Source organism: Punica granatum, chromosome 2 (assembly GCF_007655135.1).
Source record: "Punica granatum isolate Tunisia-2019 chromosome 2, ASM765513v2, whole genome shotgun sequence".
Taxonomy (NCBI): Eukaryota; Viridiplantae; Streptophyta; class Magnoliopsida; order Myrtales; family Lythraceae; genus Punica; species Punica granatum.
In genome coordinates this window covers 25,856,583-25,884,275 of record NC_045128.1, presented here as the reverse complement: position 1 = coordinate 25,884,275, position 27,693 = coordinate 25,856,583, and the positions used below count along the sequence as shown (strand labels likewise).

Below are 27,693 nucleotides of genomic sequence, written 5' to 3'. Positions count from 1 at the left end.
GAAAGCTTGGGAAGATTGCATTCCATTCGTTGAATTTGCATATAATAGGACTGTGCATTCTTCTACAAAGTTTTCACCATTTGAGGTTGTTTATGGTTTTAATCCACTAACTCCATTGGACTTGATTCCTTTACCTATAAATGGGCTTTCTAATCTTGATGGAAAGAAAAAGGCAGAGTTGGTGAAGCAGATTCATGAAGAGGCACGGCAAAACATTTTGAAGAAGAATGAACAAGCAGTAACCCGAGCCAACAAAGGAAGGAAGCGGGTCACTTTTCAACCTGGAGATTGGGTTTGGGTTCATTTAAGGAATGAGAGATTTCTGAGTCTGAGGAATTCCAAGTTGAATCCACGTGGAGATGGACCATTTCAAGTTCTGGATAAGATCAATGACAATGCTTATAAGATTGATCTTCCAGGTGAGTATCAAGTAAGTTCGACTTTTAATGTTTCTGATCTTTCTCCCTTTGACGCAGGTTCAGATTCGAGGACGAATCCTTTTGAAGAGAGGGGGGATGATACGACTCGGGGTCAAACCGACGAGCTTAGGTCGGAAGGACTTCGTGATGAGGATCGTGGGCACGATGATGGGGCTGAAGCACACGAGCTCGGAAGTGGGATTCGTGAAGAGGGAGCTGATGCACAAGATCTCGGAGGCTTACATGTTTCGAGTGGACCAATCACACGAGCGAAGGCAAGACAAATCCAGCAAGCTGTGGAGAGCTCATTTGCGGGTTTCTTGGGCCAAGAGGAGACTAATTCGAATTGGTCTCTAAAGGGCCTTACCCAATTAACTTGTCTTGAGATGGTCAATAGCCCATCTAAGATTAGAGTAGACGCATAAGGAAAGCCAAGAGATGCTGAATAAGGAATAAAAAGACTGCCAAATATTCTAGGGGGCCTTTATTTAGTTTCCTCTATTAATTCCGGTTTTAGGAAACTAAAGATATTCCAGTTGCCAAGTTTATTAGTTTCCAGATTCTCCTAGGCTTATATAAAGGAGACTGAATAGCTGATTAAAGGTACTTTCAGACTACACTGGTGAGAATTTTCCTCTATGTTGTTCTTCGGCAATCTTCCGTGATTGTAAGCATGGATGCTTGTAATTCTCGGCTATTTATAATATTGGTTCTTGGTTTTCTATAACCATCGGGTCAATATTCCATTCCTTTATAATATTGGTTCTTGGTTTTCTATAACCATCGGGTCAGTATTCCATCCCTCTTAATCTCTATTGGCGATTCGGGTTCGATTTCCAGTCTTTGTTGTCGAGTCTTGCGGCAGGTCTCGTGGGGTTCGCATCACTTTTGAACTTAGCAGTTGAAGGTTTTTATAAAATGATGCAGAATGCTGATCACCCGTGCCTGTCTGAATATTTCCGTCCTTCAATTTGCTGATGACTCTCATTTTTAGCCCAAATAATTTTTGCATTTTACAAAGTATAAAAAAAGTTCTTTGTTGTTTTCACTTAATTTTTGGAGTGAAAGTGAATTTTTACAAAAGCTCCTTAGTAGGCATTGGGGTTCACCAAAATCAGGTTATTACTTTTGCAAAAAACTTAAAGTGCAGGCCTGAGGCACTCCCTATTTCTTACCTCGGTCTGCCCCTTGGCTCCCCTATGAAAACCTCTCCATGTGGAAGCTGGTTTTAGATATAGTGAGGTCCAGGCTGGCGTCATGGAAAGGTAAAACTCTCTCTTTGGGTGCACGACTTTTTTTTTTGCTGACCCAGGGTGTCCAAGCTTCGCCCGACTAATCCCCGGGGCTCCGTGAACCCCCGGCGACGCACGGAGCGGGTAATCACGCCAAAAGCGCTCCGGTGGCCCCAAGGGGATTTGAACCCGGGTCTCGGGGCAAATTGGATGCCCATTAACCACTAGGCCAAACCCCTTGAGGTTACTTTGGGCGCACGACTTACCCAGTTAAAATCCGTTCTCTACGGTCCTCCTTTGTACAACCTCTCTATCTTTGCTATTTCAAGTCTGTTGCTTCTAGCCTTTAGAAGATCTTCAAATCTATTCTTTGGGGGGATGAGGTTGATTTGAAAAAGATGTGTTCAGCGAAATGGAAACTCATTTCTTTGCCCAAAGAGAGTGGAGGTACGGGCTTTGGTTCTGTGCTTAACAAGAATACAACAATGTTAGCTATTTGGCTTTGGAGATTTGGGTCAAAGGGTGATTCACTATGGAAAAAGGTTATTTGCAACATCCACCACTTAGCTTCCTCTTCTTGGCTTCCCTCACAATGTATATTCTCCACTAGAAGTCATTGGTCTTCTATCATTAGAACATGCTCCATGGATCCTTTCGTTCATCAAATCTTGTCTTCCAATATTTCAATCTCGATTGAAAATGGTCAAAGTGCACTATTTTGGTCTGGTCCATGGACTATGAATGAACCCCTTAAATCTAGTTTTCAAAGACTTTTCTCGGTGTCTATTGATAAGGATGCTCATATTCATGAAATGGGTTTGTGGGATGACTCGGTTGGCATTGGTGTTTCTGATGGAGACGAGATTTATTCGAATGGGAGCATTAATTGTTGGATGGTCTAATTTCTCTACTTGACTCCTGCAAATTATACCAAGGATACTATGACAAGATCATTTGGAAACCCACTATTGATGGTGAATTCACTATGAAGTCTCTTCATAGAATTTTATCCACTCCATCCCAACAGGTGGATTCAGCTTCCTCGTACTCCATTGTGGTATGGGTTAGCTCCTCCAAAGGTGGAATTCTTTACTTGGCTAGCTTTCCACAAGAAGATCAACACAAGAGATGTTCTATTGAAGAAGGGTCTGATTACCTCAAACTAGACTAGTTGCCCTTTTTGCACTTCTAAACTAGAAATAACAAACCATTTGCTTCTTCATTGCGCCTTTTCTCGGAAAGTTTGGTGCCATTTTATATCGTGGTGGGGTTCTTCTTGGTGCTTTGCTAAAGATCTGCCATCTTCCTTTCTCCAATGGTCTCAATTGGTTATGGGAAAGCTTCAAAGGAAGGTATGATCTATGTTGTCCTATGTTATTGTTTGGTCCCTCTGACTTGTGATGAATGATGTTATTTTTGACACAAAGGAAGCTAATTTTCACAGTCTCTTGGAAATTATTTTCCTTCGTCCATCAACTTGGGTCAAGGCCATCCGGGATGACTTTACATATTCAGCCTTAGATATTGCTCGCTCATCAGAAGGTATCAGTAGATGGTCGAATAGCAGATACATGCGCCCTCGTTTCTCTTGGTTTGCTCTTCCTGTGAGTTGGATCAAATTAACACCGATGGATCTTCTCTTGGCAAACTCGATCCCTCAGGTATTGGAGATATTCTTAAGAAGTCTTATGGCTGCATTATGTGCATGTTCTCTTCCTCTTCGAACATAATTTATTCAAATCAACCAGAGCTTATGGCAATCGGGAAATCTCTTCAAGTTTTTTCATCGAATCCTTCACTCTTTGACTCCTCTCATCATCGAATTTGACTCTAAGAATGTGAGTTCTTGGATTAATAAGTCATCAGGCTTTCCCGTGAAGATAACGGAGTTTCTTCATAGACATTCACTTGTTCTCCCTTCACTTTACTCAAGTTCGATATCAACATTCTCCCAGGGAATCGAACACCTTCCCGGATTGGTTAGCTAAATCAAGGGTCAATAGAGTTTTGGATTTTGTTTCTTGGAAGTAGCGCTAATCTTTTCATCGTAATTGTTTCCTATTAATTTTTGTTGTTGTGTGTAACCTATGAAATCCTTAATTGAAATTCCAGATAAGTTGTAACAAAAAAAAAAGGTAAGTGAAGTTAGTGCAATAAACTATGCATTGTATATGTTTATAAATGTATATCTATATATATGTGCGTCTTTAATTTCTTATTTTGCTTTCTTTTTTCTTTTTTTTGCTCCAATATTCTTTTATTCGAATTATTGCAGACTGTTTTCGTACTTTTCACGAATCATTGTGAAAAATCATTCAATTTTGCTATTATGGTGAGAGTTTTCGGAAAACCCGACCATTATAAAAATCCAGCCTTGGATACATGGAGGTCATGTGAGAATCATGAGCCTCCCAAACAACCAATAAGAAGGTGAAATCGAGAGGGAATCTCGATTTTCATCTTCAATACTTGAATGAAAATGTTTATAGAAGAATGATAGAGATGATTAAAGTTACGAGAATTGAAGTGAACTTAAAAGGGAGATTTTTTATACTTGGATAAGGCAGCAAATAGACTTTTTGCTTAACTAGTAGGGGATGGCTACATAAATGTAAGTACTGAAATTTTCTTTCATAATTTTAAGGTAATAAACCAACCATGATAACATTTACAAATCTATACCTTATAAAACACGTAAGAACTCTATTTGTACCTCTTATCTCCAATTTTACCCCCTAATATTCCAATGAATCCTACCAATTGAGTTATAAATCCAAAGTGACAGTTATTACATATAAGCAATATTGTGAACTCTCGCTCCTCCTCGATCACACATAGGAACCCCTAAATCTCCCAGCCGCTCCATCTACCAAAAGTCACGAAGGTGCTACCTTTAAGCACCTTCCAGAAGTGCTCCCTCAATACCATACTGTGCACTTTCCTTTTCTCTCGTGATGTTCTTCAGTTTCTGCTTTTCGTCCACGCTGCGCTCTCCCATTAAATATAAAAGAAGGAAAAAAATAAATCAACTGCAAGACATGGTAGCATGCAAAATAAAGATGAAGGAACGTGAGAGAATGAACAACAAGCAATGGTAAACTCAAACATGTCAGTGCGAGAATAGCGGCCAACAGGCAGTGGGGGTGGATGCCGGGGCCTCAATGCCATAGGTGGTGGTCCCAACAGTAATCAAATCAAGGCTCTCAAGCAAGGAGAATAGACAAAAGCTGCCATGATATAAAACCCACCTGTGACGACTTAGGTAAATTGACAACACTCTAGATAAGATACTTCACAAGAATTTTCCTGAGGAAGCTCAATTTCCACTTCATCATCGAAGTCAATAAGATTTAGATTATTGCAAATAATAAAAACCAAACAAATAATCAACCAAATCAAAAGAATTGCTAAATTGCAGATCATAGACGAACGTGGGAAAAATTCAGTGGGAGTAAGGCAATTGAGGAATATGCAAGCTCGGACAGGAGGGAACGGGGCTGGTACTGACAAGCCGAGTAAATAGTGAGGATATAAAAAGGCAAAGCAGCAAGAGGGTTTCTTTTATCTAATTTGAAGAATTATTGTTTAGTTTTAAAATAACTAAAATGAATTTGAATACATACCCCAGTCGTTGAAAGAGTTCGAACATCTTCAATCGGACCATGAAGAGTAAATTCAATTGATTATTTGATTCTATGGAGCAAAAAAAGATTCTATCATGTGCTGCTAAGAGGGCAAAGGGAAAGAGAAGAACAAGAAAATGAGGGAAAGTTGTAACAACGTGGATTGATTCAAACGATTCGAAGTTTATTTCCTTTAAGCAAGGTCACAGTTTCAAGCGGTTCGTCGCTTGTATCCCTTAAGCAATGTCTCTAGTTTGACTCTTATGAATTGAGAAAATTCATGCTGTGAGAGTTTTATCCCTTGATGAGCCGATCGAGCTCGATTGGATTAGTTGAGATCCAATTGGGTTTCTGAATATAAGGGTGCACACAAAAAAATGAGGGAATGTTGATTCCTAATTTACATAACATCCCTTGTGTACATAAACAATGGAAAGTTTAAATTGAAGGGTTATGTCTTTTAGTTTTTTTTCTTGTTTTGATCAATTCATTGAGGTTCTTTTGATCAGTTCAATCCAGTGACAACCTAACTAATCAAAACCAGTCAGACTATCAAATCAAAGTACCATGCTTCCTGGATCAGTTCAAACCAGCGAAAGTCGTTAGGGAGCCGAAACTTGTGAAAACCAACAAAAAATACGTAGCCACAAAAGGTCGGTCTTTTTAGGCGGTTAGTACGATCGAATTGTGCCAGGAATACAATCCTTCATTGCGGAGGGAGGGGATTCCATCGCAGAGGTGATGGCAAGTGTCCACTAAATAGAAGCTGCCATCTAAGAAGGGAGGGGAGTCAAACAAAGCCGGATATGCAGGGAGGATGCCGCGCTGCAGGATAGGGGCATTCTGCTAGGTGGGTCGAGGCAGTGTCTACCGAAGTCAGGACAGACCCTGTCGAGTCGGGGCTGTGCTAGCCGAGTCAATGTTAGTAGGGGTCGAAGCAAACAGATTCGAGTCAGAGTGTAGTCGGGTCAGTGCCATAGTCGGGTCAAAGCTCGATCGACGAGTTCTCTGCCAACACAGTAGTTGACGACCGTGGAATTTAGGGCTGGCTTTACGGACGACTTCAGATCTGCTTGGAGACGGAGGGAGGATGGCACAACTCGGTGGGGAGTGACAGACTGCTCCATCGAGGAGACACCTCTACGTACTATCGGAAACGGAGAGGAAGAGGAGGGTCGCTCCAACCTCTGGGACGCCATCAACCACATCTCTGCCTCAAATCTGAGGAAGAGACGTCGGAGACAACCGTCCTCTCCAAGGGCAACCGGAGGCGAGCGACAGAGGAGCGTCTTTACCCATAGAGAGCTTTGATCTGCTATGACCCGTACCATGGAAATGCGTTGTGGACAACTGAGTCTGCCATGACACACGTCGTTGGAGAGCACCGCCTGGACCGAGACTAGAGAAGGCCATGCCTCAAATGGGATAGCAAAATCAAACTAAAGTCGAGGCCTTCACTGATGTCGAAAGATTGAGGTAGGGTCTGATAGGTGCCAACGAGACCCACTTCGTTATGGCTCGAGCCCCTACCGAACTATGTGAGAGCAAACACGCGAAGGAATCCTAGACCCAGGACTGGAACGAAGATTATCTATCATGAGGAAACTGTCGCCGTCCCCTCGATAGCAATGCCGAGTAGCTCCTACGTCTATCCAAGAAGAAGGGAAGGGGAAGAAGAAGAGGGGAAGGGAGAAAAAGGCGGATGGCCTCCGAGAACAAAGATAACCGGAAAATAGAGGATCCCGGTGGAGGTGGCGCCTGACACATGGGCCGAAGTCGGACATGCCGGCGAAGGGACTCCAGTTAGGGTTTCTTCTCTAGAGGCACAGAGGGAGAGAGAGTTAGGAGGAAAGTTAGCTTTTTCAGTAGATAAATAAAATAAAATATTTTTTTTAAAAAAAAAAAGAAAGAAAAAAAGTGGCAAAGATGATGCTTCATAGCCTTTCTTGTGATTTTCTCCGTAAACACCTGGCAAAGATGATGTACCGTCTACAATCACTTACAAGCGACATTTACCTGCTGATCATAAGCTATCAGAACAGCTTAAAGTGTCAACAGTCCAGATTCCCGAATCTTATAAGTAGGTTGCCTGGACGATAGCCCGAAGAGTTCTTGAGATAAGTGATGACACAATTGGCCCCAAAATGGAGAAGGCAGAGAGAGGAAACCTCCGCTTACTCCACGAGATCATTGGAATTTACTTTGACACTAAATGGCACATCTTCAAAATATTCCCTTCGAAGATAAATTAATATCGCGACAAGCAAAACTTTCTATTGCTGAATATTTTTGCTTTGGAAAACTTAATGGCACCTACATTTGTCAAACCTTCTCAATTACTCTGAGCTTCGCACTCCTGCTCCGCCGATTCAATTCCTCTTCCTTCTCAGACGGTGTTATTGGTCTCTTGGTCAAGATCCTTGCATTGTTGCCCTGTACAACCCTTTTAATCCATGCTTCCTCTGCGTCCGCTGTATGCTTCTTCTGTAAATGGCTTCCACTCACCGGTTCACTCGATTGCCCATATCCCTCATCGCTCCCACTTCTGCCTCCTATTATGTCAAGGAAAGTCTGTTTCACAATTCTGTCCTCCAAACTGTGGAAGGAGATCACAGCTAATCTCCCCCCTGGTGAAAGGCAATCAAAACAATTGTAGACAGAATCTTCCAGTGTCTTGAGTTCGTCGTTAACAGCTATTCTTAGAGCTTGAAATACCCGAGTTGCAGTCTTGATCCACCCTTGCCTCCCTCCTGGTGCAAGCATCAGCATTAGAAATAAGGGAGAAACTCTATCATACACCCAGTCTTCCCGGACTGATCAATTGCAAGCCACTATATAATCATTTATGGGTCCCAGCACGCCACATTACACCAATTCACTGGAATTATAAGAAGATCGAATCTAACATTACATTTTTCCCAAACTAAGGATATAATCAATTTCAAAGTTTTCTACATTGCTCCTGAAGACCAGATGCATATCAAAGAAAGGCAATATCAGTAATATGCTCAAGTTTCAACCACGTAAACATTCTGAATGAAAAATCGTGATCAGACTTTATCAGTAGCATTACAAGTCGAGAATCTTACTAGAAGAGGCAATAAAAGAGTTGGAAGCAAAATCTTTCCTTTTTTCTCATCTCATAAAGTGCTGTCTTAAGCTCGGGGAAAATAATATTGCAGAAAGGAGGAAATATAAGATCTTAGATTCTTATGTTTTGCCTACCTCTTGATCTTGGAGTTGAATTCTGAATCAGTTTCACAAGTTCCCTTGTGGAATGCAACCCACCAGTGTTACGAGACCTGTCTATCTTATTTTGAAGAGAAAACCAATTGCTTTCTTCCCCATATTCCCGCAAAATTCGTCCAATTTCAGTAACAGGCCAAGAATTTAGAATGTGTTCTGCTGTCAGACTTTCCTGCAGAATCACCCTCCTAGTGTGTCATATGATGTGGAGAGATATTCCAAGTATATGAATCAAGCAAATGAAGGGTGTCTAAACAACTTGGTATGAATGCACCAGTATCTAGCAAAATGTGGTCAAATAACAAACTCAGAACAGGTAAGACAGAAAATAAGCGCATCCAGTTCTTACAGTAAATAATGACGAAAGCTTGTAATAATTATACAAATACACTTTATAATTTAGCTTTGAGGGACCCAAGACTATGGAGGTATCAAAAGTTGACCAAAAGGAAATCTCAAAATTTATTTGCACAAGAAAAGAACAAATAGTAATGAGCACAGACGCAGTACAATGTTTAAAAGTTTAGATCTGTATGGTAAGATATTGACGGCTCTTTTGCATTATCTGTCGACTACAGAAATCACAGAGCATAAGATAGAGAATGTATACATGATACTTTACCAAAAGATTAGCGAACGTAGCGATCTTTTACATAAATGCAAATCCAATAAGAAATATTCATCCTTTTGTTCTTTTAAAAAAATTCTTCCAAATGCCTATATTTGCAATTTCAAACATCAATTGCATGCATATTGCCTGTATCAGGGCATCAGCACAAAAATCAAAATATTCACTTGGTACCATCAAACTGAGTATTTATATGAAGTGTAATAATCAGTGGAAATCCCTCTCCATTTTCTTTGCATTCTCATCTCTACCATTTCATGCTCAACACTTCTTTGCCAGTGTAATAAATAAATTGGAAATTCTACCGTTCTAGTTATGATTTACATGCACATAATTCTAAAAGTCAACACAAAACCATTCAACAGTTTACAATAATGGGAAATCAGAAAAGAAAACACAAATAGGTAAATCAATTTGAAGGCAAATCATTGCTTCAAATAAAGACGAATGACCTATTGCCATGCAATATATAAACAGCAACCGCTGTTTGGCGCAAAAAATGGATTGATATTCTTTTCATGAGAAGCTTACCTGGGGATTCATCCGCATATCAAGAGGTCCATCACCAAGTACACTGAAACCTCTTTCTGGATTATTAACCTGTGAAATGCTTGAGTGACATATTTATGGAGAGCAGCATGGATGTCAGGAGAATCCAAAGGAAATGAGTAAAAGTAAGTCTACAAAGAGCGTATGGTGTGATTCAAAGCAAAGGAATCCTGGCAACCACTGTTACTGCTTAATTTCTGCAGTACACTGGAATCATGCTCAGTTTGCGGAGGAAAACTTAAAAAAAAATCAATCTATTAAAAAAAATTTACTCCCTAGATTCGTTCTGAGAGCATAATAGATAGCTCTAGTCTTGTAACTTTGAATATTCCACGGGACTGTTTCTTGCTCATTGACTTTTAAATTCTTTTTCCTGTATTGCCAGGATGAGAATGCATTATTCTTTTTCGCTTACTGCATTGATATGAAGGAGATAGAAACTTTGAAATAATAAAATAATTTTAGAACAGACCTGCATAGATGACATCCCAAGGTCCATCAATATGCCATCAACTCCACCGTCGATGAGTTTCTCATCAACCTCACTTAACACAGATCTTATAAATTTGAAGTTCTTCAGATGAAAATGTGTCCTCAAATCTGAAGACACATGAGAAGCACCACTGTTTAGAAGACCATTAATTCGGGTACGTGCCATTTCATGTGCTACTGGATCCATATCCAATCCAATGTAACATTGAAGCTCTGGATGGGCCTGAATTATCTGTTAAGATGAGTCAAAAGTTAATAAGAGATTTGAGCATTTGTAAATTGGTTTGAAATTAAGCTGGAAGGTATAAAATTAGAATGGCAGACTCCGTGAGAAGACAGGCAAATACAAAACAATTCAGTAAACAAACACGAAGTAACTTATCAGCTTTAAATTAAAAGAGAATTAGGTAAGAGAAGAAATGTATGATAATTGAATTAGTTGGTAAAACAAAACATAAAACCAAACTCCTGAAGAATATCAAGGATATATGAAAATGTTACATAAAGTAAATGAAGCCTGAGTTCCCATAAGATATGAGAAAAGCACCAATGTGCAAAAGTTAGATAATGAGTAAATGGCTGCACCAAATTGGTGAAACTGGAGAAAAAGAATGAACATTATAATTGAAATGAAGAGAGCATCAGACAAGAACTTTGTATAATGAGAAACTTGAAAGTCGTTAAAGAGACTTGTATCAATAGGCACTGATGTGCATCTTTCTTTCAGAACTTTAGCAATAGTAAGGCAGCCATGCAAAAAAATAAAAATCTGAATAAGCTTTCTCGCAAAATATTTACACTAGGATTCCTAAGGATATGAATATATGTGAGAAAGCACAAACATTTACAAGCAAATAAACATTATCAAAGCAACACAGCTGATGATATGATGGGATAATACAGAAGAGTAGATTACGAACAGCAGAAGAATGGCCACCAGCACCAACAGTGCAATCCACAAAAGAGCGGAGCTGACGATTGGAGAATACATCCAAGACTTCGCCCAGCATCACAGGAACGTGGCTGTCAGCACTGAGATGCTGCTCGATTATATCCTCATCGAGTTCCTTGTTAGAACGTGTCCGCTTCACCAGTGAGTCCACTGATATAAAGCTCTTTTCTTTCCTGTTGCTATTCTTTTTCTTCTTCTTAACTGAATCATTAGATATGCTCCTACTTGAAACGCGTGCTAAACAAGAAGAGGTAGATTTAAAAGACGAAGCCCGATTGAGACTGAAAAAAAGTTCTCCACCATGCCCTGGAAATAATATATCAGATTTTGACAGAATTGAAGACGACCACATCAAAAACTTCACTGTTGCTCTTCCTCCGAACATTTCAAGAATATCCCTGGTTTAGATGAGATATCCAATTATTATTGACAGCAGACAATGAAACAATAATTTTAAAATAAAAAGACAGATACAAAGATGATATAACTGAGTCAGGAGCGCACACAAGACTTATTGAATAAGCAAAACATGATCATGCATGTGCGCCACAGGGTGGCACCCTCAATGATTTTATACTAGAGCATCCTATTCCTATGAAGTCAGACTGGTAAGGTGCAGCGATCCATTTAATATATATATATATATATATATAGATAGATAGATAGATATCAAGTTCTATGTTTTGAATTAATTAATGCACCACCAAATTACAACAGCAGACATTACATAGCCCTAAAATCATGCTGCTTTACCAACCAACCATGATCGTTTATGCAATGCAATGTGCAAGCCATTTCCTGCTTCACATCACACAACTCGGGTCAAAGCAAAGCAGCTCAAACACTGATTTTGTATCCTCCAAAACTGCACGCTTCCCTCAAATCAATTTTCAATCCCTGTCACAGTTTTCCCTCCCTCCCTCCCAGTATCCCAATCAATAGCTAGCAATTAGCATGGGATAATAATAAGATTATAGCAAAAATACTAGCTAAGCTAAGCTAGGACAGAAGATAGATTCAGCAGCACTACAAATAAATAGTACCTACCCAGTAGAAGCTAGCCAACCGCCTACCCAGTAGTACAAAATCTATTCCAATCCAATCCTAAAGCTTGCTTGGACATTTCAAGTTTCAATGCGAAGAAGGTCAGAATCCGGGAATCGCTTGCTCTTCCAGAAGAAGCGGCACAATACAAACCAAAGATTGAGGACGAAAGAAGTAGAAGAAGCACAGAGCCTCCCCCCCTAATCGCTTATCCTGGTGACGTGAGTAGGTGACTGATCGTCTCTTCCTGCCGCTAGCAGTAGACACGAGACGGGAGAGGAATTGAACTCCGAGAGGAGAGACGAGAGGCAACGGCGACCTGCAGATTTTGGATGGAGAAAGGAAAAGAAATGCCGCTAACTGATAGCAAGCGATAAGGTCTTCAACGGTTTTGTCTATGTGGTTTATTTATTAATGGGTCGGCCTGGCCCGGTTTGTTTTCATTGGGCCTTAGGTTCGAGCCCGAACCGAGACTTGAGCCCAATAAGGGGCAAAAAATGGTACTTCATTGTAAGCTCTCAACATCGTGAGAATCGGTTTGGCAGGAACACGGCATGGTTGGACTTGACAAACCCATCCCTGGTCCGACAAGCCAACCCGAGGCTCCCGAGTCCTGGTTCAACGAACCCAGGGTTCGCGAGGCCCATGTCTGGATTCGCAACTCTAGCCTAAACCCAGTCATGGGCTCGCAACCCTGGGAATGGCTAGGAGCCGGAGTCGAATCTAGCTCCGGCAAGCCATGATGTTTCCATATTATTAGTAGTCCATATTATATATTCCCGATATGCTTGCACGTTTATTGTTTCCAGATAATCAAATACCGTCGAAGAATAAATGATATTAAGGTTAATTGTTGGGGTTTATCCTTTTAGTTGAGCATCAGTTACTATCAATCTCAATTATAATATATACTAGTGTCAGAACACCCGCGCGATGTCGTAGTTTAAATGTCACACCATAATTTTTAGCTTATTCTACTTTTATGTCATTTTGATAATTTCATATCAATCTCAATTATAATGTATACTAGTGTCAGGAGACCCTAGCTATGTCACGGGTTAAATATCACATTATAATTTTTGCTTATTCTTCTTTTATGTCATTTTGATAATTTCATGTGATCTAAGTATCTTGAGGATACACTTAAATTAAGAATATTTTCATATTATTTTGATTAAAAAAAGAATACTCACTAAAATAGTAAAACAGACTACGCCTGTAATAAATGCCAGTAATAAATGTTCCCAATATTATAAAAAAATTAAATTTCATCAATTAAAGAAAAAATAGTAAAACAAACTACGCCTGTAAAAACTACACTAAGTAACAAAATGCTATCAATATACTAAAATTAAATATTATAAAATAAATATTATAGTTGATTCACATAAATAAATATAGTAATATCATATAACAAAGTTATCATATTATCTATACAATTCCACATATAGAATTAAAATATGAATTACTCATAATAACTTTTGTAATAAAAATTGTCAAAAGATGTAAATTAAGTATTTTAAATGAGAATGTCACAATATAATATTAAAAAATATTAGACTAAAACATTACAAAATTAGGTATCCATATTTGAACCAAATATATATAATGATCTTAGATAATATACAAATGATTAATTAAATATAAAAATCAGCAACAAAATTGAAAGTAAATAGTTTTAAATCAATCTAAAGCCTAACATATTAGAAATTATTATTCAAAAATTGAAATTATTTATTAAAAACTCTTATCATTCATAAAAAGTCATCTCATCTGTAAAGACTGTGAATAATTATCATGTATAAATAAATCCGTATAACGCACGGGCTTAAAAGTTAGTTAAGTCTATCAGAATATAATTAAGTACTTAAATATCAACTAAAATTTGGCAAATTGTCATTGAATACCTGATTGACCTTCACAAATGAATAATTTATTGAAGTAAACTCACAAAGCTAAAATCTAAGTCCTCTATAGTTGTCACATCTGAAAGAGAAGGCGAATTGCATGTGGGCACCTTTGCGAATGGATTATTTAATATGAAGTAAAAACACTTATATCTGATGCTTTTTGGAAGCTAATTATCAATCATAAAATAAACAAATAGAACTTCATGGCCTTGTGGTGGTAATACTGGAAATCGATTCTGCATTTAAAAAAAAAAAGTTAGGTACCAAAACTTTTAAAAGAAGTACCAAAAATTTTAAAAGAAAAGCCACGTATGTATAATATATGTGTGTGTGTGTGTATATATAGCAATAAATAAATGGAACTTGAGAATTCAACAATGGTAAGTTTGAACTCTGCGAATTTGGCAATGTTAAGTATGACAACAAGCACTACATAATCCACATTAAACAACTGCAAATCCAAAACCTAATTACATATCAGAATAAGTATATGAGAATCCGGTCGCGGTGATAAGTTCAACGAGAATTTCTGTGTAATTCACATAAAATAAACTTATTAAAGATATAAAAATTATCAAAGGCAACATATTATTACAATAATTGAAACTATAAATCACAAACCTGCATCATTTAGGTGCATTTGTAACTTTAGTTTTTCTTCTGCTCTTTTTTTTTTTTTAGTTTACTTTTGATTCGGTCATTGGTAACACCATTTCTCCGAACACGTGGAGGAATCAAGATTGGCACTTGATCAAGCTTATCACTTTCTCTATCTTGTGACATATTACCACCAGAATCTTGAGCTTGATCTCGGGCCTCTTGCTTTCTCTATATAAGCTCCATTGATTCTTTCAACTTCTTTACAACAATTTTAGTGTACTTAGTATTGACTAAACCTTTGTCAAAAACCATTTGCCCTAAATGGTTCAATTCACTAAGACGTAATGTGCGAATGGATTTCTCATTCTCAATTGAAGAGCCTAAACGAGTGGAGATCATTCGATTCTTTGCACCTTTGGTCCATCTTTCCACAATATGTTTGGAAGGGATCACATTCACATTATTCGCAATAAGCACTGGCAGAGCATGCCTACATAGCAAACCTAAGCTCTCAAATAACTTGCAACTACATGATATAGAGAAAGTAGATTGATCAAATTGGACAACATGCTCCCTTTTATGATTGTGCTTGCTCGTCTTGTAAGTCAGTATTGTTACCTCTTTGCTAACTTCGGTACAATTGATTCTCGTGCCTTCAAGAAATTCTTCCTCGAACATTTTGTATAATATGAGACTATACACACTTGCTGCATGACCTAAAATTCCTCCATAATTTACCACCCGTGCTGGTCCGCCATTTTTACAACGAAAATCTTCATTTAACTCATCTTGGCTCATTCATCGGCCTTTTAATTATAGAAATGAATAATCTGTATCAGAGGCACTGAAGTTTGCATAATCTCATGAAAAACATTATTCATGCTCACGCTTCTTTGAGTAGGCTTCATTCCCCAGAAAAAGAAATCCTTACTAAAAGCAAGACACCACTTCCTTCGAAGTTCATGCAACCGATTCAACCATGCATGCGCATCAAGATTATGTGTTTTAATCATGTCTCGCCAACTCGTCTCAAATTCATCCTCACTCATGCATCCACTAAGACAATTTCTCATAAAAATTTGACTTGGCATAAAACCCAAAATTGTTAGAGGGCAAATATGATGGCAATATAATCTGTCGAGGACAGAATTGATAATTTTCTCTAGTATCAAATATGACAACATCTCCAAACGCATTATAATCTAACTTTGATCTACTGTCCCTCCAAAGATATTCGCCATCCTGCTATATTGGACCACTTGTACTGAATAGGAAAACATCGGATCACGTCCTTGTTTATTTCAAAAAATGGTTATAGTCTCTTTGTCCATCTCTTGCTTCACAAATATTTTCCCTCTGCATATCTTTCTTGATGAAACCAACATTGGCTAGGGGCAATCGCACGAAGGACAATATGGCAGCAATTATCCCGTTTCACTCTATCAATGTGGGATCTATAAAACTATTGAGAGTACTTAGTTCATCCAGAAACTAAAGAATTGAAAATTATATCGTAATTTACCTGTACTTTTCATTGTATAACTTCATAATTTGTCTACCTCAATGCGCCCTGGAGCAAGTAAAAATTTAACCTTGGACTTGGAGAAGTAAAACTGGGAACAATGGTCACGACAACATCTATAAGCTCTTTGAGTTGGAGAAGTAAAAGATAAACCTTGCAAAATGAACGATGTATGCAGAGAAGAGAGTGATCAATTGTCAGCTCTTTTGTTTCTTTTTTCTTTTTTTCCTTTTTCTTTTCTTAATGCAAAAGCCAATAAAGAGTAAATATTCAGTGAACATTACTCAATCAATTAACTATATAACATTCAATTAACTATATAACATTCAATAAAAATGCATGTAAGTGGTAAATATGACTCACGCTGATCAGCTAATTTTTATTTTACATGCATTTTAATTAGTTGTTACTAATACTTATTGAATATTCAATGTTGATTCTAGATTAGAGTATGACTACATTTAGGTTTTTGTAGACAGAATTTTGATAAAAGATTAAACTATAGACTATAAATGGCGTTAGTTTATGCTAGAAGTTCCGTCAGTGTGCTGGCAATAAATGCTGACGGGACACGCATACATAGGTGTCGAGATTCCATCGGCTTGTGCCACTACTCGTCTTGCGTAAAATGTTGATATCCTGCTAAAATTATATCACGAGACATATAAAAGATAATTATTTTTATCAAAAATAATTTTTATTTATTTTAATTTATATATTAAAAATTAAAATAATAAATTCTTATTTACTTGAAATATTAACACATGATACTATCATGTCATAAAATACTTTCTCCACCGGATGAATGTGACGTGGTAACTCCGATTCATGGAAAACCTTGTCGCTTTGAAAGGTGTCGGTGGCAAGGTGGATAATACAAATAATACAAAACATTTGTAGGAAAATATAGAAAATTGTAAACCCAGAGGACAGAATTGAAATTTCCCCATAAATAAAGGGCTTTTTACCTCAAATGATTTATCCATTTTGTCAAATTTATTTTTTTTTTGTCAAATATATCACATGGTTTACTTTTTGTATCAAATCTATCCCTACATTATCTTTTCCGTCGACATCTAATAGCCGTGCTGACTTGACGAGTGGAGAGATAGTGGGTCACACTTGCCACGTGAGTGTCATGTCAGCATGACAGTTAGATGTCGACGAAAAAAATAACGTCGGGATAGATTTTATGCAAAATAATATGATAAATTTGATAAAAATATATATATATAATAAATTTAATAAAATGGATAAATCATTGCCAAATTTTTTCATAAATAAATAATGCGAAATGCCTCTCTCTGCAAGTCTCCGTCTGGTAAAGCTTTCATTCAGCTGGGAGAAAGAAGGAGAAGCTTGCTGAAGGAGAAGAACGGCAATGGAGGCGAAGTGGGTCTCCGCCTTTGCAGTGATTGCCATCCTATACCTCAGCCTCCTGCTACTCGCGGCGGACTCCTTAGATGACGGGAAGACGCTGGTGAAGAAGGTGAAGGGCAAGAAGCTGTGCAAGAAGACGGAGTGGGAGTGTAACCAGTGGTCGGTGTACTGCTGTAACGAGACGATCTCCGACGTCTTCCAGGTCTACCAGTTCGAGAACCTCTTCTCCAAGCGGAACTCCCCCGTCGCCCACGCCGTCGGGTTCTGGGACTACCAGTCCTTCATCCTCGCCGCCAACATCTACGAGCCCCTCGGTTTCGGCACCACCGGCAACAAGACCATGCAGATGAAGGAAATCGCCGCCTTCTTCGGCCACGTCGGCGCCAAGACCTCCTGTAACCCCCTCTTCCTCCCTCACTCATTTCCCTTGTAGATTCGCCGTTCTCTATCCCAATTTGTTGCCCCTGCAGTTTGTGGTTCTGTTGTTGGGAAAGTTTGCATCTTTGTGGCTGGAATTTTGCTACCGGGCTCGAAATTGATGATGGACATGGGGTGCATTACGCGCGATTTACCACATTACAGCTTCAATCCATGGAAACTGGAGCTGAAACCTCTGCAGTGACCTTATAATTTCAAAATTCGCGATTCCGTCTCCACAATTTCGGAGATCTCTGGAATTTTGATTGTTTGACTGATGCTTTTATCTTATGTGATTTGTCACATTTGGCCCTTAATTTTGCTGGATCAGTTGATGGTTTGTAATTGATTTGTCTTTGTTTTGAGCTGGACTTATCAATCATAGCCCCACGTTTTGAAATTCTGCAACAAATCATTTGGCAGATGCAATGGTCGATGCCTTGCTTTCTTACTAGCATATGTGATTACGGTCCATTAGTTAGAGCTGATTCAGCCAAATCATGATGTGTTTTGTGACTAGATACCTTCTTCTTTTTTTTGTGAAATTGAGTTATGTAGGCACCTTAGAGCTAATTGGACTGATGAGCTTCATCTGGATTGGATTCTCTTAGCCGACAAATGCTCCCAAAAGAACAAGAAAAACGGGGAGAAAACTTTCGCTATGAGCTATGTGATTGTTTGTAATGATCAAGTTATCGGAGTTTGTTGTTGTAATGACATGTTTTTGTTTGGCAATGGTTTTAGGTGGGTATGGAGTTGCGACCGGTGGACCACTGGCGTGGGGCCTTTGCTACAATAAGGAGATGAGCCCGAGCCAGTCATACTGTGACGACTTCTACAAATTTGAATATCCATGCACTCCTGGAGCTGAATATTATGGCCGTGGAGCCTTGCCTATCTACTGGTATGTACCTTTTTATTTTGATTTGTTTTTGCATTCTCCATCTATTGGCAACATTGTGCTTTAGAATTTTGAAAGGGAATCAGGATGAAAGAAACTAATTGTTGCGAAGAAAGAGAGTAAGAAATGCTTGTGTAGGAATTGTATGAGCGCCTCAATATGAAAGACACTTAAAACCAAAGCCAACTGAAAGTTTGTTTATCCAAAGGAGATAGAAGAAAATATTTATAAGAACACACTAGTTTCTCGTAATATATTCTGCTGTTATTCCATAAACTTGCTTGTGGACTCGGTTTTTTGTAGCTGCTCGTAGATACAAAGTGATGGGTCTGGTTTTATGATTACAGGAACTACAACTATGGTGCGGCTGGAGAGGCATTGAAGGTGGACCTCCTGAATCATCCAGAATACATCGAGCAGAACGCAACCTTAGCCTTCCAGGCTGCTATTTGGAGGTGGATGACCCCAGTGAAGGAGGGCCAGCCCTCGCCCCATGATGTCTTTGTTGGGAACTGGAAGCTCACCAAGAACGACACCCTCGCCAAGCGGGTCCCCGGGTTTGGTGCCACCATGAACCTCCTCTACGGGGAACTGACCTGCGGGAAAGGTGACATTGATCCTATGAACGTAGTCATCTCTCACTATCTCTACTATATTGACCTGCTGGGTGTGGGTCGGGAGCAAGCGGGCCCCAATGAAGTACTGAGCTGTGCAGAACAAGGTTTGTTCAACCCCCCTGCTCCACCTTCCACAACTGCTGCTGCCTCTTGAGCTCCCTTGAGCCCCGGGCTTTGTAAGTCACCGAGTCCATGTATCATCATCAATAAGAATCATGTTGAAACTGAGCCTTGCTTCTTAGTGCCTGAACTGGCCAAGAACTTACATAAGAAGAAAAAATTGGGTTGCATATATGTGTAAGAAGATTTAGCCGCTATTTATCCCGATATTCGTTGTTTGTTTGGTCCCTCGATATTTGTTGTCTGATATGTGTAAGTAGGTATTGTCCACTGTTCTTTTTGTCTTGTAATTCCCATAAATCATATACATCTACTTTTGATTTGTGTGCTCGGTCTCTCTTCTATTCCATCTCTTATTAATGTCTGATCTCTCCATACACTTTATTTTGCATTTTGCTGTAGAGCATCAGACTGTTTGAAGAAGTTTGAGATAACGGCTTACTACAATGACGAATGTGGTAATACTGGTGCTGTATTTGGCTAGCCATCTTTTCTTTTTCAGTGGAACCACTAGATTTCTGGGCCACTAGATTTCTGGGCCAATAGATTAAGACTATCCATGTTCAAGCATCAAAAATAGTTCTTTTTCGATTCGCAAGGTTTCTGGGCCAATAGATTGAGACTATTCATATTCAGGCATCGCCTTAGTTCTAGCCAAAGGCCTCAAGGTGCTTCCAGTTATATTTATTCATTGATTCTTTGAGATGATCTACCAATTCCTCTGAAAACGCCAAGGCACAATCTGTCGGACAAGTTCAATCGAAGGCCAACTTCAGTCGACTAAAGATAACCTTGGCATCGTTATATATACGATTTTTTTATGTTGAGCTTTTACAAAGTGTTTGAATAATAAATCAGCCACATGCTAATTGTTCTATATTATTATCTCTTTTTCTGTGAGAACTGGTGCTTTTTTATTATAAAATCTCTTGTCCAGTTCCCTTTTTTTTTTTTTTGGGGGGGTTATGTCTTCCATGCAATGGTGGTACCATGCACCGATGCCATCAATCCTCTCAAACCTAACCGCCCCACTGACCTTTCTGGCATTACCTTGAATCTACACTGAAGAGAGCGGGATATCTTCAACTACTCAGAGAAATTGTATGCTAGTCTGTTATTGGAAAAAACCGAGAAGGGAATGATCCAGACACCACTTCTTAGTTCTCTCCCTATTCATCAGCCATAAGTACATGCATAGATAAATGAAAACTTGGTGTTGTTTCTTTTGTCCATGTGTTCGATGTTTTCGCTCCGATTCCCCGTTATCGTTGTCCTATCGATCCTCTTTTTCCATGCATGTTTTGCTTCTCGATTACCACTGTGATGCTCTCGCCCGTCCTCGAGAGACAACCAACCGAATGCTTCTTCGCATCCAAAGCCTGATACATCTCATACTGATGACCAACCAAGAGATTCATACATATATACATACATAGTTATAAGTAAATTTGATTTTAATTGTGGAAAAGGACAAATGAGATGAGATTATAAATTTAACTTGGAAAACGTGTGTTTTTGTTGTGTAGTGTGTTGAGTTAAAGTTAAAGTTCAAATTTTTGACTTGTGAAATGTAAGCCTATTTGTTTTCCCAGTTAAAATCACAAAAAATTTAACTTTAACTTTAACTCAACACATTACACAACAAAAATACACATTTCTCAAATAAAAAATTTTAACTTTAACTTTAACTCAACACACTATATAACAAAAACGCACGTTTCTCAAGTCAAATTTATAATCTCATCTCATTTGTCATTCTTCACGATCAAAATTAAAGTTACTTTAACTCTGAAACCAAACGTTCTAGTATATTTTTATTGTATAGTGTGTTGAGTTAAAGTTAAAGTTAAAATTTTTGTGATTTTAACTCTGAAACGAAACATGATGTTATATTTTTATTGAGTAAGAGAGAGACTTAGATCAATCGGAGGAAAAAGGTGGTGGAGGAGAAGAAATGAGAAAGAGAAGCAGTCAAAGGGTGGCGTCTGCGTGAGGGCAAATAAAAAATTAGCGGAGACTAATTAATTACTTTCTAAAATTTTTAGAACACCCTTAGCTTTTTGTAGAGCTGATTAGGCATGATTATCCAGCTGTCATGTTCAGATTGGGTTGTGATACCAGTTGGCATCGGTGACATGGTACCCCTCGGAGTTGCATCTTTTCCTAGTTCCTACCTGTAACTCTCTCGCTCCTCTCTCCTCTCTCCTCTCTCCAATAACTATTGCAATTAAATTAACTAATTAATTAATTTTAATATCTACTTTTTACACTTGTGAAATTATCTTTTATAGTTTTATTAATTTTTTTAATATCTTACATAATATCAATTCATAATTCGGGATGTCGTATTAATCTAAAAATAATATGCACAGAACGCGGGCGTATGTTCTGTATTTATATAAGGAAAAGAAAATTATCATAGGGAATTAATGTCTCAATTTAGTTATTTTCCACCATGCTCCAAAAAAAATATTTTCTAATGTTCAATACTACCCCCAAAATCATTATAAAAAATTATAAACATCAACTAGACGATAAAAAACAAAACGCTCAGGAAGTAATGTTGAAAATTATTGTGAGGGGACTAACTGTGCATGAACCGGAATATCCCTTATAATTTTGTTTCATAATATTAAAACACAATCGAAAAATCCTATACACAGCTAATCTCTACATAATTATATATATAACACTACTGAGCACATAATCAATATTATATGTGACAATTGAAAAAAGGGATTGAATAATTGCCCTAATTCTTTTTTTCTTTACACTTTAATGATTACAGATTATTAGTATTAAATTAAAGGCAAAAGAATGGAATCTTATTTGGTAACTTAAGATAGGCAAAGTTCATCATCCGCATTTCGAGAGGACCGATTTTCAAAACAACACAATACTACATGGTGGCATTGTCAAATCCATATTGAACATAAACAATGATACATGATAAATTTATTCCATGACAAGCATATTTCATTTGTCTGAATTTTAAGATACATGAAGCCATTCGAATATCATAGTATATTGGGTGTCTTCACTTATGTGTCACAGAATAAGGCAAAGCATGTCTTGATATGAAAGGATACCGGAGAAAAACCTGTTGACAATTTATTTGAACGAACAACAAAAGGTTAGCTATAAGAAACATTAGTGTAGATCTCTATTTCGAGAAGCAGGTATTATAGCCATAAAGGAATAGAGAAAAATGAGAAGAAAAATTAAAGGATGTAGAACGATAATGTAATGAGGAGAACTCGCCTCATTCTAGAACAAATTACAAATAAAATATAAAAGTAGAGAGAATTCATCCCTTCTTTTTTTCACTGAGTAATAATGGTAGGCAACAGTAATGGTAATATTATCGTCCCCGCTACACAATGTTCAGACTCTCATGTTCAACTGCGAATATATCAGGCGAACTGAACAATCGGTGCAAACATTGATCCCGTCAGCATAGTGCAAACCTATTATAGTTGACAAAAATCGGTGTCCCCTAAGGCCAAGCGAGAGCACATTTCTAGCAAATGTGTTGACGCAAATGCATAGAGGGGATTTAAAACCAGAACTTTGGGATTACATACCATATGAGAGAGAATTCATACCTGTGTTTAGAGGAAAAACATGAAATAATATCACTATTTGCGACACAAGGACAACGAAACTACTTTCAAACTTTTTCAGTGAAACTGTGCCTTCAAATTGCATAGATGAAATTTGAAAGAGAGCGAGAGAAGGCGCTGATGGTTAACATGAAAGAGTTGTATCTAAATTTGAAAAAACTAGCCGTTGAAAACTAATTGTTTCTATCACTTCCTCTCTATAATATGCTTTCAATCTCATATCATATTTACCCATTTACATCTTCTCAGTTCTATTCATTCACGTCCTTTGAAATCACTTCTCAAACATCCATCCTCTAAACATGGTCGGAAGCCCCGGTGAATTTGGCTCTGATGAATTTAACTTCTCCATGGATCCATTGGATTGGATAGAAGAGGAGTTCTTTGATGATACAAAAGAGCAATGCCTTAAAATACTGAAGATGATCCACTGGAGGGAATTCGGGGGAAGCACTTCCTCAACGCCCAAAAGGAAGAAAGTAAATAGAAACCGCGTTAGAGGGCATTATCAACATGTGAAGGACTACTTTGCTGAGGAGCCGGTGTACTCTCCTGAGCTATTTCGACAAAGATTCCGAATGGACAGCATTTGTTCATTCACATTGTCAAGGGCTTCTCAAATCATGATCCATATTTCCAACAGAGGTCCGAAGCGGTAGGCAACCAAGGCTTTTTCCCACTACAAAAATGCACAGTTGCCATGCGTATTTTGGCTTATAAAATTGGAGTTCACACCATTGACGAGCATCTCCGGATGGCCGAGAGCACTACAACAGAATGCTTGGAAAGATTCGTCTTCGGCATCGTCGCGATGTTCAAGGGTGAAGACTTATGAAGGCTTAAAGGCAACCGATGTGCAACGCCTTCTACGAATCGAGGAGGCCTGCGGCTTCCCGAGTATGATGGGCAGTATTGATTACATGCATTGGAAGTGGATAAATTGCCTAAAAAGGTTAGCACGATATGTATTGGAATGGTTATCATGGTGAGCCAAGCTTGATGCTTGAAGTAGTGGCGGGACCTGACCTGTGGATATGACATGCTTTTTTGGAGTAACTGGGTCCAATAACAATATCGACGTTTTGGATCGGTCACCAGTCTTTGATGATGTGCTACAAGGTCGTGTTTGAGAGGTACATTTCATTACCAATGGCAACAACTATAACATGAGATATTATTTAGCGGATGGTACATACCTTCAATGAGCAACATTCGTCAAAACGATCTCTTGACCATAGTCAAAGAAGAGTAAGCTGTTTGCCAAAGCTCAAGAATCAACACGAAAAGACGTGGAATATGCATTCGGAGCGTTGAAGGTTGTTTTGCAATTATTCGTGGCCTCGCTAGATCGTGGTCCAAGAAAAGCTTGGAGTGATTATGAGAGCTTGCATAATATGATTGCTAAGGATGAGCGAGAAACATATGATGTGAATGTCGATCCAGCAACCTTGTACAATGAACTCCCAAAGGCAGCTTACCACAACTGGACTTAAGAGAGCAAAATTTTTCTCCATTACATGAATTTTTTCAAAATAATATCAAGTTTTGGGATAGAGAAAAACATCGACAACTACAAGCCGACTCGGTGCAACATATATGGCAATGACGGCAAAACCACAATGGGGTGTAATTTTTATTAAAAAAATTGTAGTTCGGCATGTAATTTTTTTCTCAACGAGTGTATTTTTTCGTCCGGTATTTTTTTTAACATTACGTAATATTATTTTAATTTAATGAATTTTAATTAATTAACATATTTTTAATTTTTTAATTATAATAAATTATATTATATCTTTTTTGTATTTTTTAATTATATTTAATTAATTCAATTAATTAAAACTATTAAGCATATATATTAATTATATATAATAGTTGTTATACGCATTTAATTAAGAGTTAAATGCACTTTGTCCCCCGACCAACGATGAGAATTTGGATTTGCCCCTTGACTTTCAAATTTTTGCAGAGCACCTCCCGACCTTACCAAAAAATAAGCAAGATACCCATCAACTAATTTCCGATCAAAATTCTGGCTAAAAAAAAGCACATGCCACTAACATATCAAAATAAAAGGATATAATTGTCTCCATGAATTAATTACCTGAAAAAAAAAAAGAAGAAGAAAACATATGAACCAAGGGGCATCGATCCCCCACCCGCGCCTTCTCCCTGACGAGCAAAGAAACCTACACCATCTCCAACTGCAGCGACCCATCCTTCTTGCCAACGAGCAAAGAAGCTGGGGATAGGTCGCTATGGCCGTAATTTCCTCTGACCATGCAAGTGAGTATGGGAGATCGAGTCTCTCTTTCTCTCTCTCTACCAGCTCCGACAATCCGATGTTTGTTCCTCTCTTCAACCTCGCCCCCAATCTCTCTGTCTCCACACTCTGCTTAGGTACTCGATCTTTACCCATCCCTCTAGTTGCTTTCTTTTCACTTCACATGGACATGATATGTTCTTCAACTCAACTCTTCCTTTTCACCCGCAAGCACGATGACCTTCGGGGAGCAGAACTCCCTCCACCAATCCTTCCAACTCCTCGACCAGGCCCTCAATTTCGGCATCAACTTCTTCGACTCCGCTGAGATGTCAGTCAAATTCCCTTTCCCTTTCCCTCCCTCCCTCACCCTATCATCTCATTACATTTTGTTTTTACTTCTTTGGCATATTTGCTTGTCGGCGAGAAGAATGGGTCGCTGCGGCCGGAGATGGTGCAGACTTCTTTGCTCATCGAGGGAGAAGGCGTTGGTGGGGGATCGATGCCCCTTTCTTCTTCCTCTAGTTCAGATGCTTTCTATTAATTTATTTTCTAAGTAATTAATTTATGGAGATAATTTTACCCTTTTATTTTGACATGTGAGTGGCATGTGCTCTTTTTTGACTGAAATTTTGATCGGAAATTGGTTGAGGGGGCATCTTGCTTATTTTCCGATAAGGTTGGGAGGTGTTCTGCAAAAATTTGAAGGTCATGAGGCAAACCCAAACTCTCCTTGTAGGTCATTTAACTCTTTAATTAATATAATATGTATATAGGGCCGAATCAGAGACACCAAAATTAAGAGATCCATTGGAGTAGATTTGTTGCATTTTCATAGAGTTTGTCTATCTGGCGTGACGCCTACATGACAATCCAAAGACATGATGGAGACACACCCGTTGGAGAGAGCCTTCGTTATTAAAACTACATTATTTTGGTTAATATTAAATTGTTGATATGGAATGGTCTTCGTTATTAAAACTCGTGGAACTTCAAAAAATTGTGGATGAACGGTGTGAAATTATCCAACTTAACTACACTGTTTTAATAGGTGATTGTCACACCAATAACTCGTTTATGTTGTAAACGGGGTTGCACGGTGCCATTTGACGAAGTTCAACTAATATGCTAATAGGCAGCTGGGTTTATTATCGCACGTCATGCTCATGCATATCCAAAATAATAATAATAATAATAATAATAATAGGGTCATGCCCATGCATCCATATCACGAAGGACCATGCCAAGGCCGGTTCCCGTAGCACCACCCCTATGCTCGGCCTGGCACGAGCAGAATTCATGCGGCACTCCCGTTATGGGCGCTCCGTTTTGATCCGGTGTGGTTTTTTTTACTTAAACGGTAATCAAACCATAAATACGGTTTTATGAAAATTAACAACCATATCATATTCAAACCATATTTTTAAAAATAAAACCAAACTAATTTTGGTTTTTTCGGTTTAATTAATCACACAACCGCATTTTCTACATAAATTCGATAAATCCATCATTCATCCATAATAATTCGTCAATTCCACAGCGAAATACACTTTCAAAATAATCCATTATATAAAATAACCCATCCCTAAGTTACAATTCTAAATCAAAAGTAAAATGTCTTCAATGATAAAGATTGAGGCAGAGCCTTGAGCGGTGAGGCTGAGTGGGAGATTACGAGCGATCGGGTGTGGGGTTAGGCTAAAGACATAAACTGTGGGCTTTAGGTCCAAATGAAGAGAAATTCGACATATATATAACATCCGGTTCAGTTCGGTTATTTTTCGATTTTTCACTCTAAAAGTCGAAAATCAGACCACATCCGAAATTTTAAAAATAAACCACCCACTAACCAAACCAGATATTCGGGGATATCCGGATATTCTGTTTGGTTTTCTGGTTTTTCGGATTTTTTTAGCAGCCCTAACTCTTATGTCGTTTTATTTCCTTTTTTTATCCCGTCCCCTTATATGCTTTTGGATCATATCCGAAAACAATTATTTCGTACAATTCTATTTTCGCCATAAGAAATCAGAATCCTATTTCACCGATTTTTTTTTCGATAAGAACACCATTTTTTTTAATTAAGTATTTCCTCGATTTGTGAACAAACTATAGATATGCATATATATATATATATAGTGACAATATTTAACATACA

The 27,693-nt window shown here is 38.3% G+C and overlaps 2 protein-coding genes across 3 annotated transcripts; one reads left to right on the top strand and one right to left on the bottom strand.

Annotated features, from left to right (window-relative positions):
• Nucleotides 1-7,407: 7,407 nt before the first annotated feature.
• On the bottom strand, nucleotides 7,408-12,564 carry LOC116196745 (ribosomal RNA small subunit methyltransferase H). 2 transcript variants are annotated; one of them, XM_031526620.1, is made up of 6 exons: nucleotides 12,185-12,564; nucleotides 11,110-11,539; nucleotides 10,170-10,421; nucleotides 9,680-9,748; nucleotides 8,500-8,692; nucleotides 7,408-8,024 (listed from the first exon to the last, which is right to left on the bottom strand). In XM_031526620.1, exons 2-6 carry the CDS (start codon nucleotides 11,524-11,526, stop codon nucleotides 7,597-7,599), a joined length of 1,359 nt encoding a protein of 452 aa, XP_031382480.1. In that variant the 5' UTR covers nucleotides 11,527-11,539; nucleotides 12,185-12,564; the 3' UTR covers nucleotides 7,408-7,596. The 2 variants fall into 2 exon arrangements, with proteins under 2 accessions (XP_031382480.1, XP_031382479.1); XM_031526619.1 differs by having other exon boundaries at nucleotides 12,189-12,564.
• A 4,924-nt stretch (nucleotides 12,565-17,488) lies between these two features.
• On the top strand, nucleotides 17,489-19,987 carry LOC116196874 (chitinase-like protein 1). Its single transcript, XM_031526797.1, has 3 exons — nucleotides 17,489-17,992; nucleotides 18,759-18,918; nucleotides 19,263-19,987. The coding sequence occupies exons 1-3, from the start codon at nucleotides 17,599-17,601 to the stop codon at nucleotides 19,684-19,686; spliced, it is 978 nt and encodes a 325-aa protein (XP_031382657.1). The 5' UTR covers nucleotides 17,489-17,598; the 3' UTR covers nucleotides 19,687-19,987.
• The last annotated feature ends 7,706 nt before the right edge of the window (nucleotides 19,988-27,693 follow it).

Coding starts and splice junctions, on each gene's coding strand:
- LOC116196874 (XM_031526797.1), top strand. CDS start 17,599: ATGGAGGCGAAGTGGGTCTCCGCCTTTGCAGTGATTGCCATCCTATAC. Junction 17,993..18,758: donor CGTCGGCGCCAAGACCTCCT/GTAACCCCCTCT, acceptor CAATGGTTTTAG/GTGGGTATGGAGTTGCGACC. Junction 18,919..19,262: donor GGAGCCTTGCCTATCTACTG/GTATGTACCTTT, acceptor TTATGATTACAG/GAACTACAACTATGGTGCGG.
- LOC116196745 (XM_031526620.1), bottom strand. CDS start 11,526: ATGTTCGGAGGAAGAGCAACAGTGAAGTTTTTGATGTGGTCGTCTTCA. Junction 10,422..11,109: donor CTGGTGGCCATTCTTCTGCT/GTTCGTAATCTA, acceptor TCATCTTAACAG/ATAATTCAGGCCCATCCAGA. Junction 9,749..10,169: donor TTGGGATGTCATCTATGCAG/GTCTGTTCTAAA, acceptor AGCATTTCACAG/GTTAATAATCCAGAAAGAGG.